The sequence below is a fragment of the Amphiura filiformis genome, chromosome 1 (assembly GCF_039555335.1).
Source record: "Amphiura filiformis chromosome 1, Afil_fr2py, whole genome shotgun sequence".
Classification (NCBI taxonomy): Eukaryota; Metazoa; Echinodermata; class Ophiuroidea; order Amphilepidida; family Amphiuridae; genus Amphiura; species Amphiura filiformis.
The window spans coordinates 89,717,024-89,732,427 of NC_092628.1; the positions used below are offsets into that span (position 1 = coordinate 89,717,024).

General features: G+C 36.8%; 1 protein-coding gene across 5 annotated transcripts in view; it reads right to left on the minus strand.

The window, feature by feature from the left end:
- Nucleotides 1–15,404, minus strand: part of LOC140156867 (tuberin-like) — a 57,091-nt gene that overhangs the window by 30,955 nt on the left and 10,732 nt on the right. For 2 of the 5 annotated variants that reach the window (XM_072179877.1, XM_072179867.1), the window contains exons 9-24: nt 14,825–14,898; nt 13,986–14,112; nt 12,981–13,124; nt 12,594–12,737; nt 11,715–11,900; nt 9,177–9,332; nt 8,584–8,730; nt 7,847–7,969; nt 7,362–7,468; nt 7,047–7,182; nt 6,782–6,904; nt 6,083–6,217; nt 4,515–4,704; nt 3,394–3,487; nt 2,414–2,516; nt 476–579 (exon numbers count right to left, since the gene is read on the minus strand). In XM_072179877.1, coding sequence (XP_072035978.1) covers nt 476–579; nt 2,414–2,516; nt 3,394–3,487; nt 4,515–4,704; nt 6,083–6,217; nt 6,782–6,904; nt 7,047–7,182; nt 7,362–7,468; nt 7,847–7,969; nt 8,584–8,730; nt 9,177–9,332; nt 11,715–11,900; nt 12,594–12,737; nt 12,981–13,124; nt 13,986–14,112; nt 14,825–14,898 — 2,093 coding nt within the window. The other 3 variants (XM_072179887.1, XM_072179902.1, XM_072179893.1) reach the window with 3 other exon arrangements.

Sequence of the window (15,404 nt, forward strand, 5' to 3'; positions counted from 1 at the left end):
GGGTACTGAGATGTTGATGAGTCTAATTAGACACATCAATATCTCAGTACAAGTGCATTATTTTGTACAATTTCTCGAGCAAAAAAATTCCATGATTTTTGCTATTTTTTATAACAAAATTGCTACTGTTGGAAAATAGAAACAAATATAAATGCATCAACCTGCAAGAAAAATGAAGGCGTCCGAAAATGCAGTGTATTACGCAGAGCGCGCGCTAGCTGCACGCCTGTGCATTTAGACACAATCAATGCGTGGTTTCCATTTTTCTAACGCTTGCTCTGATTGGTTATCACTATCTAAGAGTGTATGAAACTTAATCAATGAATGGATATTTTAATATCCATTCATTGATGGTTTTTCATTTCCATTAGATTTCACCAGCTTTCAACACAATCATTAATTTTGTTTTGCATTAATCAGAGTGTAGCAAACATCCAATTATAAAGAGCAACTCTACACTCATATATGTACTTACATATTGAGATTTGGTTTCTCATTGTAATTGCTACCACGTCTACCTCTTAGTCTACTTTGATAGGAATCCATCAAATGAATCGGAGCCACATTGGCACGTAAACCCTAATATACAAAGCAAAAAGAGCATCGCTAAATCATTTCCAAATAAGACAATTCTGATTGGGTCAAGATTGTTTAAAAGACCTGTTTTAAAAGTTGTCTATTAATACTGGTACTACCAGCTATGCACAGCTGCATATGTTGGACAAGAATTACTGTCAACCAATTTGTCCATTTACTGAGATTTTTGTTTGGCCCAAGGAATGTTTGGGGTGCGGAAAACTTGGGATTAAGCTTAAAAAACTTCTTTCTGGAAGGCTTTGCGCCAATTCTGACAAGTCTTGTGCTAATTGCACTTCACATGGCCTGAATGGAAACACTGCTGTACACAATACTGTGTGGCATCTTTCAGAAACTGTAGTATTAACAATATTGAAAGATATGTCCAGCCATGCTTCACGTCTTGTTAAGGCTAAACATATTACATAAAACAGTGCTCATGAAATTATTTCACCAAAGTTCCCAATACAATCTGAGCACAAGGATATATAGGAAATACTGGTTTACTTACAACAAAGCGTTTCATTTAGCAAACCCTATAGTACATATACACAAATACACATATAACAAATACTTATAAATATCTTGGTTTAGATTTAACACCAGGAAATACATGGGGAAAAGCAACACGCACTTTGTCGGACCAAGCTAGTAAAGCTATGGCGCAGTTGCGTTTAATTTCAAAAAAGGTGGGTGCTTTGCACATGCGGCACTTCTTTAAAGTTTTTGATTCAACTGTCGCTCCCATTCTTATGTATGGTTCTGAAATTTGGGGCTTTGGTGAATATCATCTTATTGAAAGAGTCCAAACAAAAGCGTGTAAGTTTTTCCTTGGTGTAAATTCATCAACTCCAAATTGTGCAGCTCTGGGTGAGTGTGGTAGATCATCTTTATACACTCGTCAAATAATCAGGTTTATAAAATATTGGCTGAGGATTTTGCGACTTCACGATCATAGATATCCAAGAATTGCATATAAGATGCTACTTAGACTTGATGAAAATGGTAAAACAACTTGGGCAAGCGCTGTTAAAGATATTCTGTTCTCGTATGGCTTTGGCTATGCATGGCTTGCACAAGATATAGGTAATGAAATCGAATTCTTAAACTCGTTTAGCCAAAGAGTTTCTGAAAATCTCTCATCAAGACTGGGTGGCAGAGGTATCATCAAACGGTCGTCTTATTCTAGATCGGGAATTTAAGAACATGCGCATGTCTGAACACTATCTTGATGTATTTTATGGTTCGGCGATTCCTGACTTCTGCGCCAAGTTTACGCTGGTCGAGTTTTTGCTTTCGTGACGTCGAGACAGGGGAGAGAAAATTTGCCTTATGATGAACGTGTTTGTTTTTTATGCGACGAAGAAGAAGTTGAAGATGAATTGCACTTTCTCCTAAAATGCAGCTTCTTCGATGATCTTAGAGCAAAATATTTCCCCTCCTGTTTGGACTCGAGGCCAACAATGGCAAATTTCATCCGTCTTATGACTTCATCAAATGAACACACTTTAAAAGAACTTGCTTCATACTGCCATTATGCACTGCTTACCAGATACAGTATTGAAAAAAATGACTGACTTTGTTTGTATGTGTTTCTATAATTGGTAAATATTGTAATCATTGATTTTATAGATGTGAAAAGGGCCGGTGGCCTTTATTTACAATGTAATAAAACTCTCCTTTTGGGGAGGCTGAAACTGAAACTATACACAATAGTTTGTTCCAAGCTAAATGTGCAATTTTGATAATTCTTGAGGTGCTGTTCTTATGCATTTAGCCAATTATCATACACTTATTTTATTTCATTTCTTAGCTAACATTGCTTTACTCGACTTACCCTTACTATGCAATTCACAAATGCTTTCCTAAATGGCAGTCTGCATTTGATAAACCACATGGCTATCACATGGTGGGCTAGTGACACTATGTACAGGTTGAATCTGGATGGGTGAAAAATCACATGATATGAGATCATATCCTCAGTGGAAGAATATAACACATGGTTATCACATGGTGGGCAAGTGACACTATGTACAGGTTGAATCGGGATGGATGAAAAATCACATGGTAAGTAAGTATTGGAAGAATATATCACATGGCTATCACATGGTGGGCAAGTGACACTATGTACAGGTTGAATCGGGATGGATAAAAAATCACATGGCAAGTAAGTATTGGAAGAATATATCACATGGCTATCACATGGTGGGCAAGTGACACTATGTACAGGTTGCATCTGGATGTGTGAAAAATCACATGATGAGTAAGTGATCATAGACTCATTGCAAGAAAATATCACATGGATATCACATGATGGCAAGTGACACAATACATTTGGATTTACTTGTGTAAAGAAATAACATGATGTGAAAGTGAATTTCTATGCATATATTTGAAAAACATATCACATGAGGGGTTCACAGTAACTTCAACATGTGTTTAAAATGCCGAAATGATTTATTAATATAATACACCCATAATTCTGTTACTTTGGTGGTACATCACAGATGCTTTATATATTTTATTAGATCTACTCAAGTGAAAGATTGTCAACTGACAGAAGGTGTGTGCTGATGCATCGTTAACAGAAACTACACAAACTATGATGATACATTACAGCACAGTGGCATATGAGCAATGTAATATACATAATCTTGCATAACTTGCAAACGCAAAATAAGAATCAACTGAAATTTTGGGAAAACACTTTTTCGTGGATATCTACTCAAACATACCATAAAAAGTAGTTACTAGAATCACAAAATTCTCTTTTGATGCTTTGTGATGCTTAAGTGTGGGCTAACTCCCAATACTTACTTGAATGGGTTGGTGTAGTGTAATGCCACAGCAAATATACTCATATACTGATCCTCAACAAAACTGGCATACAGTGATGGGAACCAGATAAGACCTGTCAAATAAAATGCATAACATTTATTTTAAGATGTTTGTTCATACATATTATATAAGGCCCGGCAGAAAACGCAATCTTGCTTTTCACGCTGTGATTCTCGCTATTAACCAACTATCTCGCTTTTTAAGAAAATTCCCAAGCAGTGTACTTACTATAAAAATGTTGTAATATGCCATAAAAAATTCATCAAATTCAATAAAATGCAAGTCAACTTCGGCAAAGTGCAGAATTCAACAGCCATTGTAACTGCATGGACCAGTGAAAAAGCCATGCTTTACTCAATAAAAAATGACATTTCACTGCAAATGTTCAGGCCAAACCATGATATTCATTGAATTACTGGAGTATTTTGACTATAAAACATAATTCAAGGGCAAATTTGGTAATTTTTTCTTCTACGGCCGTCTGCAAATTGATGTATTCTAAACATTGCTAATTCTGAATTCTAGAGGGCAGAGGGCAATTTTTTTTTAATTATTTATTTATTTTATTTTGGACAAATTTTTGTTTCTACGGGCATTTTTAAAGCTTTTTGTTCCATTTTGGGGGAAAATCACGCTTCTCTCACTTTTTGATATTTTGGATCTTGTTTGTTACCTCATAAAATTGTGTTTTTTGCCTAGGCCTAATATTATATCATACAGAAATTGGGAAAATGTTTAATATTTCTTGTACTTTTTTCTTTCAATGTTTCTCACACAGGACAACTATCGTATGCATCTTCATTCAACTCTAAATTGGCCAATGATATCAAAAGATATTTCACTCTAGACCTGGTGACTACTGACGCTGCAGAAAGCTGGCATATATACCAACCTCTACTACACTAGCTGCCATAGAAGTACACAGTCTTTTGCTCCGATCGCTTCTCTGCAAGAAAATTTAGCATTTAATCAACAAGCAATGTAACTCAAAATCGCTATTGAATGTACTATTATGGGCATAACCTTAACAGTTAGCACATGTATCTCAAACAGAAAGGAGTATTCATCACATTCTTATTGATTGGAATCACATCACTTACTGAAGAGGAATTCCAAAACTGGTATCGCCATTTGTTGTGTAGTGGACATCTTAGACATTTGTAGGATGATAGAGGGCAGTATTTTGACCATGATATCCTGCATCTCAATGACACATAATGTGAGTCCATCCACACATTGCTGGTGACACTTCAGTTTCAGACCGGTCTCTAGGCACTTCACTAAATCAACCTGTATAAAAATGTAGTGACAGACAGATGGTTAAAATACGACTCACAAATTAAAATCATGGTATTATCACTAATAAAAAGGAAGGTAGAAAAAAGGGAAAGACAAATGGGAAGACAAAAGGATTAGAAAAAAAGGGGAAAAGACAGGAAAACTACAAGGAATGAAAAGAAAGAATAAAGTAAAAAAAACAAGAAAGTATGAAAGGAAAAACAAAAAAACAAAAGAGAAAAGAAAGAGAAACTACAAGGAATGAAAAGAAATAGAAATAATAAAGTAAAGAGAAAAGAAAAGAAGCAAAGACAATCAAGTAACAAAAAAGAAAAAAGAAAAAACTAGAGCGGTTCTCGGCTTTCGCGGTTCTCAGCATTCGCGGTTCTCGGTGGGTGTTTTCGACGCAAGGCGTCGAATGGGATGCCTCCACCATGGGGCGATTTAAGTGGTAAACAATGGGCAAAAATAAGAGTCACATAGTGTATACAGAATTATACGACAGTCTTTACTAATTTGACTTCAGATGACCACTAGGTGACCCCAGCTGACCCAAAATGACCTTCCAAAAATTCAGCCCTCAATGTTGATGGTACCCACCAAGTTTCATGCCCATATGGCAGTTTTTACTAATTTGACCTCAGATGACCCCTGGGTGACCCCAGATGACCCTAAAATAACCTTCCAAAAATTTGGCTCCAAATGTTGAATATACCCACCAAGTGTCATGCCCATACGACAGTTTTTACTCATTTGACCTCAGATGACCCTGGTGACCCCAGATGACCCCAAAATAACCTTCCAAAAAATTGGCTCCAAATGTTGACTATACCCACCAAGTGTCATGCCCATACGACAGTGTTTACTAATTTGACCTTAGATGACCCCTGGGTGACCCCAGATGACCCCAAAATAACCTTCCAAAAATTTGGCTCCAAATGTTGACTATACCCACCAAGTGTCATGCCCATAGGATTTGAACTGTTCATATGAGACCAAATTTACAAGTTGACCTCAAATGACCTTTGACCTCAGTATATGACATTCAACCCCACCCAAAAAAAAGTATCCAGGGTTTTTGACCATGACCCTCCTATCCTGTAAATGTGAAGTCAATCCGCCCATCCATGCCCGAGATACAGCATCCGGACGGACGGAAGGACGGGAAGCACGGAAGGACGGACAGTGCAAAAACAGTATGCCTCGCGGGTGGAGGCATAAAAAGAAAGAAAGAAAAATAGGAAGGAATGAAGGAAGGGAATTTCATACAGAATGTATAAATCATAATAGTTTCAAGATTAGTTACAAACATAATGTGATACAAACAGAAAATCAAAGGGGATAACAGACTGGTCATTTTACATTATTCATTTTTACAATTTTGAATTACCTGTTGTCTGTTTTCCAGCAGGTTGTGATATGGCACTACAGCAGTCAACACACGGTACACTTGTTCATAATAGTCAGCCCTATTGAAGTACTTAGAGTTCTGCTGCAGATTACGGATGTGGCTACTGTCTCCAATCTGCCATCAAGGAAGCAAAATAGGCAAATATGGTTATGATATCAAATTATGAGTAGACTCTGCATCAATAATTTTCTTGTGAAAAAGGTGACTGGAAATCAAGGTCAATATAATCACATCACTGCTGGCTGGAGACTGAGGGTCTCCTTTGCAATGTTGGTTCTCCTAATAACAATAAGTATATCCAGCAGTCCAGAATTATTCTACTAGTTTGTATGATTCTCTGATAAATGATACTGTACAGTTACGTATCTAAAGATATCAAACACAGTGACTAAGGGGAGCTATAATAGCACCCCTTAGTTGCAATTTGCTTACATCCCTAGCATACTATGTTGTACAGTTATAAACTTTTACAATTAAAATTTCCTCATGTAATTTATCACAATATTTTTTATCCAGACTTTTTGGCTCCATATTTTGGCTTGAATTTGAATATTTCACCCTTGGCCTGAGTTGCTCAGGTAGCATCTCAAATATTTTACATCTGTACCATATCATTGCATTATGCAATCACTATGGAGTAAATAAAGTATGATAATTAATTTTGCAAGTTTCACTCACCATAGAGCAAAGTGTGCCACATAATCTGTCAAGATTGGCATTAGCAGCTACCAGTAACTTCTTATTTTGTAGAGCGGTTGCAAGACCTTTCAAAACCTGTAATAACACCCGCCAATCTGTCTCCTACAAGGCAAGGGGAAACCACAAAATATACAGTCAACAACAATATGACAAAAGAGAATTTGTTTCAAATTAATGTAAGTAAAATGCAAGAGATTGAGACTTGAGGATATAGATTGATATGACTGACTGATGTGCTACATACCTTGATAAGGCATAATGTCAGTGTCTTGAAGGCTTCTGCAAAGGGTATACCAGTGGTCTTACAATATCTATCTGTTGGTGGTGGGGATGTACAGGTGGGTGTTGGTGACATCTTGGTGGTAAGGTCCATTTCCATTCTGAAAAAAAAACCCAAAAAACAAAAACAAAGGTTAGACATATAGAGGCAATACCACTTTCAATACTGTTTTCTACAAAAATACAGCTTTCACTTTCAAAGCCTGCACAACATCCTTGTGTGCACACTTCAGTAAAATAGGCAATGCATGTTAATGAAGTCCCAAATTACTTTACTCACCTACTGTCACAGATAATATATGGACTGAATTTCATAGTACCATCCTTCTGAGGCAACCCCAAGCGACACAGATTGTCAGCCCTTAGCTCTAACAAGCACTGGAACACCTGAAAATAACACACATTGTGTTTTTTAAATTTGAAATGTTCTGATGAAAATGAATATTAAAAAAAGTGGAAGTCAACATCATCTTACTGTAGCACAAAGTTTGCCTGTTGGGAAATCATACAATGTGACAAATGTTAGCTCTTGAAATGATAGCATCCTTGAGTAGAATATTTACTATATGATTCTGTTCTATTACAGTGAATCGTGGACTTACATCCCATCTTGAAGGTATTTTTTTGATTGTGGTTTTGTCCTCTTTAACAGTCTTGGCATTAATAAAAACACCACTAAGCCAAATTCATATACCGTACTTGAATTTCAAAGCTTTGCATTAAAGCATAAGATTAACAAACATTTATTTTAAAGAAAGTCCTTACCAATGCCCTGATTTCACAGGCGATTTCCGACTCATAATTATTTGCATACTGACTCTGCATGTGGGTCACCAGAAGTTCAAATGCTCTCACCGCATGAGTAGAAGGCAGCCGATGAAGCTTTGTCTAGTAGGCAAATAAGAGAGATAAATATTATAATTTATAAACACAAAAGAAACCTTCATATTTGCCTGGAGTGTTTGAGATTGGGCATGATAAGTACAATGAGTCATTTCAAATTATTAGTTTTCATATCTGATCAATTTCTGCTTACTATTTCCATTGATACAATATTTACAATCTGGCTAACAACCGCCATCTACACCTGTTCAATGCCTTTGCAATATCCGATTCATATTAGTATGTTATTATTGTCTTACAACAAACCTTCATGGTAGACAAAAGTAGTATCCAAATATTGTTACATGCACATAAAGTGGAGCCTTGGATTTTAGTTTATGTTATCAGGAATTTCATGTTAACAGATTTTGTGCTTACAAGTTTTCACTGTAATTTGCACTGTCATCTTCTAAATTTATGAACTACAAGTGAAACAACTTTTCTTCTCATTTTCACTAATCACAATAGAATAGTGGTAAGTCCATTTAATGGCACAACGCCTATAAACTAATATAGACAGAGAGACAGAACAACCAATATGCAGTTTTGATGTATGTCAACTAAATTTGTGTCATGGCTTTGCATATGGACAGAAAAACACACAGACATACACCACTTACCCTAAGCAGTTCCAGTAGGCCTACTACAGCAGTTTTGATGTCAACTAAGTCTGTGTCATCAGCAGCTATATTACCTGGCATTGGTTTCTCATTATTAGCAGATGATGCCAGCCAACTTCCTTTTGTATGCAATGGCTTCTCCACAACCTGTTTGCAATAGATCACATAGTACTTAGTAATCAACTCAGAGAACAAGTATTGCATGAAAAAGACAGTAGGGTACAGATCGGAAAAAGAAATGGAAACTGAACAACCTGTAGTGTTAGCAATAGATCACATAATACTTAGTAATTAATCAATTCAGAGAACAATTATTGTGCGAAAGCGACAGTAGGGTACACATCGGAACATTTACTGAAAAGTAATGGAAGCTAAACCCGACATGATATTGTTGTCAAATTTCAGGTGTCTAAGTCCCATTGAAATCCATCAAAGCATGTGTGAGAAATTGCCAAAAGAAACCCAGCATTAAGATTTGTTTACACTGCCACACCCACAACCCCCTCCTTCACACAGGTAACAGCGCCATTTTCATAGTTCCCTTTCCAAATTGGTTCACCAATTCTGAATCTTTCAACTACAGACACACATACCTTTTTAATGATATCCAATATATCTTGACATCTCTGTGTTTGACACACCTGGGCAACGTCAACCAACAGCTGCACTGCCATGTTACGAACTCTAGGGTCAGGATCATCTGTTATGTGACCCAGTTGAGGCAACACTACTAGCTCTATTAAATCATCCTAAACAGGAGACACACAATGAACAAGAAATAATAATAAATGTAATCAAAAATAAATAATTCAGGAATGAAAACAAGCACTGACATAAATGCATGAAATTGCTTTAACATTGCCTGAAAAGGTGTATTTCCCTATACTTTGTACAGGGAAGATCCAAGCAAAATTTCCTGAAGATTTACAACCCTGAATAATAACACTTTGATATAATTTTTTTTGTTTCTCATGCCCCAAACAGGGCTTTTATTCTCCTCTTGCAACAAAATGGCACATTAAAATATGGGAAATTATATTACAAATACATTACAAATATACATTACCAAAATTTAAAATCAATTAATGAGATAACAAACTTTGATATAATTAAGGAAAAACAAGACACTTCACAGAAAGCAATTTACTCCTGGAAATCTAACAAAATCGCAATACCCCCCCAACAGAAACAGGGGAAAGGAGGCAGCCATGCATGAATGCATCCTGATCCAACCCATTTCAGCAGTCACAAAAGCAGCACCACTAAAGCAGCCACAGGGAATAAAACATAAACACGGCCAAATTAAAAAGTCGCCACTAGTTCCATCCCCATTTAATCTGATGAGTCTGATGAGTTTTTTGACAAAATCGTTTATAGAATAATTTTCTATACACTTTCCTTCCAATGTTGATACCAAATTTGATATCAAAAGTTTAATCATCGTGGGCATAGGAACCGTTGTTTGGAAATTCATGCAATTTTAAAAATGACAAATTACAAATTGACCACGAAAAAGCCAAAGCATGGTATCAGCTTATTATGTAGCCCGAAGCAACCCGTACAGGTATCATTGTACACTTGCCTGCGCACAATTAAAAGAGCGGGGTATTTGATTTGCATTTTGAGATGCATGGGTAAATTCCCGCAGTCACAAACAGGGTAAATTCCCGCAGTCACAAACAGTCACGCTTTATAATCAATTCATAACATCATTAATATACGCGAAGCCTGTGATCCAATCAAAAGAAATTGATTGCCTGACCTCGCACTAATTGCGCGGTCATTAATAACTCACAATGACTCCTGACGTGCTACAATGACTTCTGCGCGCGTGTGCGTGTATAAGCTAAGCGTTATGGCAACGCACACGCCTACACGATGCCGTCACGCTTCTGTGATTGGTAGCACTTGTTGTCAGCGTGAATGTTAAATTCGCCTGGTCTATTTTTATGTAGGGTAGGTAGTAACAATAATTAAAACTGGTTATATTTAACAGCGTTTTATGACATAAAATAACATAAAATGCCATCTTGATTTGTTTTAAAATATCAGATACAACGGTAATGAATGACAATAATAACTTTGCCCAATCTATTTTGAGTTCATTGTGTGAAATTGTCGGGTTTTATTTTGCGCCTCGGTATTTTTCCTCGTGATCTACTGCTCCCTTGGAAAAATACCTCGGCCCAAAACAAAACCCTCCGATTTCACACAATGACCTCAAAATAGATGGTGCAAAGTTATTATTGTCTAATTAACCTGCTGGCCTATTCAGGCGACATAATTCTTGGCATTCACACTAGCTCCACCGCGTGTTACAACTCCCTATGTCATTTTTAAAATTGCACAAACTTCCAAACAACAGTTCCTATATGCTCACGATGATTAAACTTTTGATATCAAATTTGGTATGAACCTTTGAAGGAAAGTGTATAGAAAATTATTATATAAATGATTTTGCCATAAACTCATCAGACTCTGATTAAATGGGGATGGAACTAGTGGCGACTTTTTTAAATTTGGCTGTGTTTATAAAGACCCCCCCCCAGGCATATCCAGAAGGATGCAGCCCCAAGATCCACACCACTCCCTCTCCCCATCGGGCATAAAGACAGTGCTGCTCATGCCACTGAACAGAGCGAGGCATCACAAAAGCAACCCTCACCCAAGAGAGCACACTGGCAGTGAAGGTAGCTCTCTTCCTGTGATGTGTATAAAAACAAAAACACATTACAAAAAAAAGTAGCAACTTTGCCAATATGTATTGTCTGTTTTTTACTCTTTTTATACGCCAATTTTAGGAATTCAAAATTAAAACATTTTTGCCTGTGCACAGATGATAACACATTCAAATGTATTTTACAGAGGTCCCAAGTACCTATTCATTACTGTTAGTACTCACCTCATATAGATGACTAGTAGAGCTAAGCACAGATGATAACACTCTCAAAGTAGCTTCTCTTACAGAGGTCCTATGCTCTTTCTGGAAGTACCTATTCATTACTGTCTGTACTCACCTCATAGAGATGACTAGTAGAGCTAAGCACAGATGATAACACTCTCAACGTAGCTTCTCTTCAGAGGTCCTATGCTCTTTCTGGAAGTACCTATTCATTACTGTTAGTACTCACCTCATAGAGATGACTAGTAGAGCTAAGCACAGATGATAACACTCTCAAAGTAGCTTCTCTTACAGAGGTCCTATGCTCTTTCTGGAAGTACCTATTCATCAAGTTCTGCAGATTCTGAATCCAGTCAGCCTTGGTGGGATGGATGCTCTGTGCTCGGAATGCAATCAATGATAACACTGAACGCTCCTGAAAGATCCCAAGAGGATCACAGAAAAATATTGATTTCATTATGTTAAAATCCTTTACAGTCCCCCTTTTCTGGAAGAGGAAGATGATAAAAGGGCTGTTTGAAGGAGGGGTGCTCTAACCTTCCTAACTGACTTTATACAATCTACACATACTATCACATGTTATCCTCTCTGTTGTCATTATTTTGATATGATATTGTGCGTTTCAAAAATAATAATTGTGCATCACCAAGGTCATGGTACCTGACAGCACCAACATGCATCACAATACAACAACACAACAACACGGCCACCATACCGGCTCACAGGAGATTTTATAAACAAGTAAAACCACAAACTTAATTTGCTGCAATTCTGGACGATGAAATAACTAGGAAATATAATCCACATCTACAAATAAACCTGTATATTTTCCGAATTTGTCTTTGGGGAAGGAAAGAACAGAAAACAAGAAGGTCAAAAGGTAAGCTTACATTAATTACAACAGGCCTACACATTAGTTAGGCCTGGTGGCTAAGTAAGCTTAAATTTTCATTTTACCACACTTGATAGAAAAATATTCTTGTATCATACTCAAAGCCATTCAATTTTACATACATATTTTTGACCAAAGAGCATGTAGTAATGAACTATGGTACAAATGGATAGTACTTTAATGGATGATGCCCCTTTAAGTAGTTTTTATACTTACAGGTCTCAAAGTAGCAAAAGCTTCAATAATGGCAAACAATTTGCTGGCTGATCCTAGAAAAGATTGGTTTTCATGTAGCATTTCTACAGTACTAAGTAAGTCATGCAGCTGGTTTGGTAGGTACTCATGGGTCTGTTCATACATCTGTGCGGAAAAAACCCAAGTATATTCTTTGAAATGAAATCGGCATCTTAAATTACACATGACAATCTTATTCATTTAAGGATATAAGACAACTATAGAAATGCTAAGATTGCATCATGCACAAGGTAGGGGTAGTTCATAAAAGGGATGTTACTTTTAGGCTAAGGTTATATTTAGGGTGTAGTGCTGCCTTAAACTTAATATTATAATAAGTACATGTAGTTAGTGAAATTGATGCCATACCTGAATGTTTTCAAAGAGTTCTTCAACAATCCCTAGTATAATTTCCCATGTCACTGGTTGAATATCTTTGCCATACTTAGTCACAAGTCTGTGTAGAGATAGGGTCACCTCATATGCCACTACAGGACTTTTACCAGCTAGAGCCTGAAAGAAACACAAAATTCAACTTCATCTCCTTCTCCTACATTCTAGCCATCTGTTTAGACATCAACACTCACAACATTGAATATCAATAAAAACATATTTTACTAACACATAGGCCTACATGGCAAAATACATGTTCATTTGTATAATTGGATTTAAATTTTCACTACACAACACTTTATGATAGCCAGCGAAAACAATGTTCATTTATGTTTATGTGCCGCACATTTAGTACACAAAGTAGTGTACCACAACAAAATCAACACAACAAACATGTTCATATTCTATGAAATGTTATTCACCACAAGAAAATTTTCCTGGAAAGTAGCTTTTCTGTCTCACATAATACATTTGAACCAAACTTCCAAACTTTTACTAAAAATTGAAACCCAAACAAATGACAAAAGACACACAATAAGTCTTAATAAATATATATGTATCATGATCACAACTGAATCCTGAACTCACCTTCCCAAAGGATGGTAACACTGAAGTGAAGTTATGCTTGAGAGATGGGACTCTCTGGGACCCCCAGCATGCCATGCCTACATAGATATGAACTCACCTTCCCAAAGGATGGTAACACTGAAGTAAAGTTATGCTTGAGAGATGGGACTCTCTTGGACCCCCAGCATGCTATGCCTACATATATATGAACTCACCTTGCCAAAGGATGGTAACACTGAAGTGAAGTTATGCTTGAGAGATGGGACTCTCTTGGACCCCCAGCATGCCATACCTACATAGATATGAACACCTTGCCAAAGGATGGTAACACTGAAGTGAAGTTATGCTTCAGAGATGGGACTCTCTTGGACCCCCAGCATGCCATGCCTACATACAATGTAGATATGAACTCACCTTGCCAAAGGATGGTAACACTGATGTAAAGTTATGCTTGAGAGATGGGACTCTCTTGGACCCCCAGCATGCCATACCTACATAGAATACAGCCCCACGGACTAAGATCACATCTTGGATGTTATCACTGAAAAGAACACACATGAGAAGTAATTATTCAGGGTATATCCTACATATGAAATTAGCCTATTATCAAGATTTCATTGAGGGATTGCACAACTTTATTCCGTAAGCAGTATAATGTGTATATCCCTGTTTTGATACAATGCTATATCTGCCTATGCTTACATCGAGGTAATACCTTATTTAGTCATCTTTGCCAGTGCACCTGTTACCCATCAGTGTTTAGAGAAGATAAGACTTACTTATCCCCAACATTCCATTTAGCAGTATCTGGCACCAGTGAGATAGATTGAACTATATAAAGCCGTACAAAGAGTTTTTTATTTAAATTGTTTCAAAAGTGTATCCTCTAATATGTGTACATCCATATCAAAAGGACGTATTTGTTGGCTGCTACAAGTGTCTCATTTTGCATAATAGCTAGGAATAAATACCAGAATCACTTCAAATCAAAGCAAAAGATACATGGTTTAAGAAATACAGAGAAAATTCCAAAACCATGTGACTTGAAAGTGATTTAAAGTTACCTCCACTTGATATGAGTCTGGTATTTATTCCTAACTATTATGTAAAATGAGCCACATGTAGCAGCCGACAAGTGCATCCTTTTGATATGGATGTACGTACACATATAGGAATGTGTGTGCATGCAAACATACCCCATCCACACACCCCACCCACACACACACATGCAATATTTGCTACGTATTCCTTACCTGCTCTCCATAGTACAACACATGATATAAATAGCACTGTGTCCAAGGTGGGTGCCAAGTAAGTTTCTCATTAGCTGAAAGAAGGTCAGAAATATCAATTAATTCAAGCTTTTGAAATTAATACAATTAATAACATAATATACAGGTATATTTTGTGTAATCATTGTGTTCACTAACTTGTAGTATTGTAAAACAAATTAATTGGCAAGCAAATTAATCTTGAAAAGGCTGGCAACCCGGATTCCATCATGGAAGGTCGATAATCTTTGTCGCTCCGTCATTTCAAGCAGAAATTTACATTTTTTACATGAAATTGTCATTCAAATATGAAATAACCATATGGACTTGATTATGTAGACTGTTGTGGTAACATTGATCATACCAGGATGGAGACACAGAGCAGTAAAACAACACAAAAAGGAATAATTTTACAACACTTCGCACCCAATACCACAAATACGGGAAATACATGTACAACAGACAGCAACGGTACAGCACAATGCGTTTATGGCGGGTAATGTGAACAATGATTCAGAACTCAAGGAGATAATGTTACGCATGGAGTCAACTTTGACAAAGC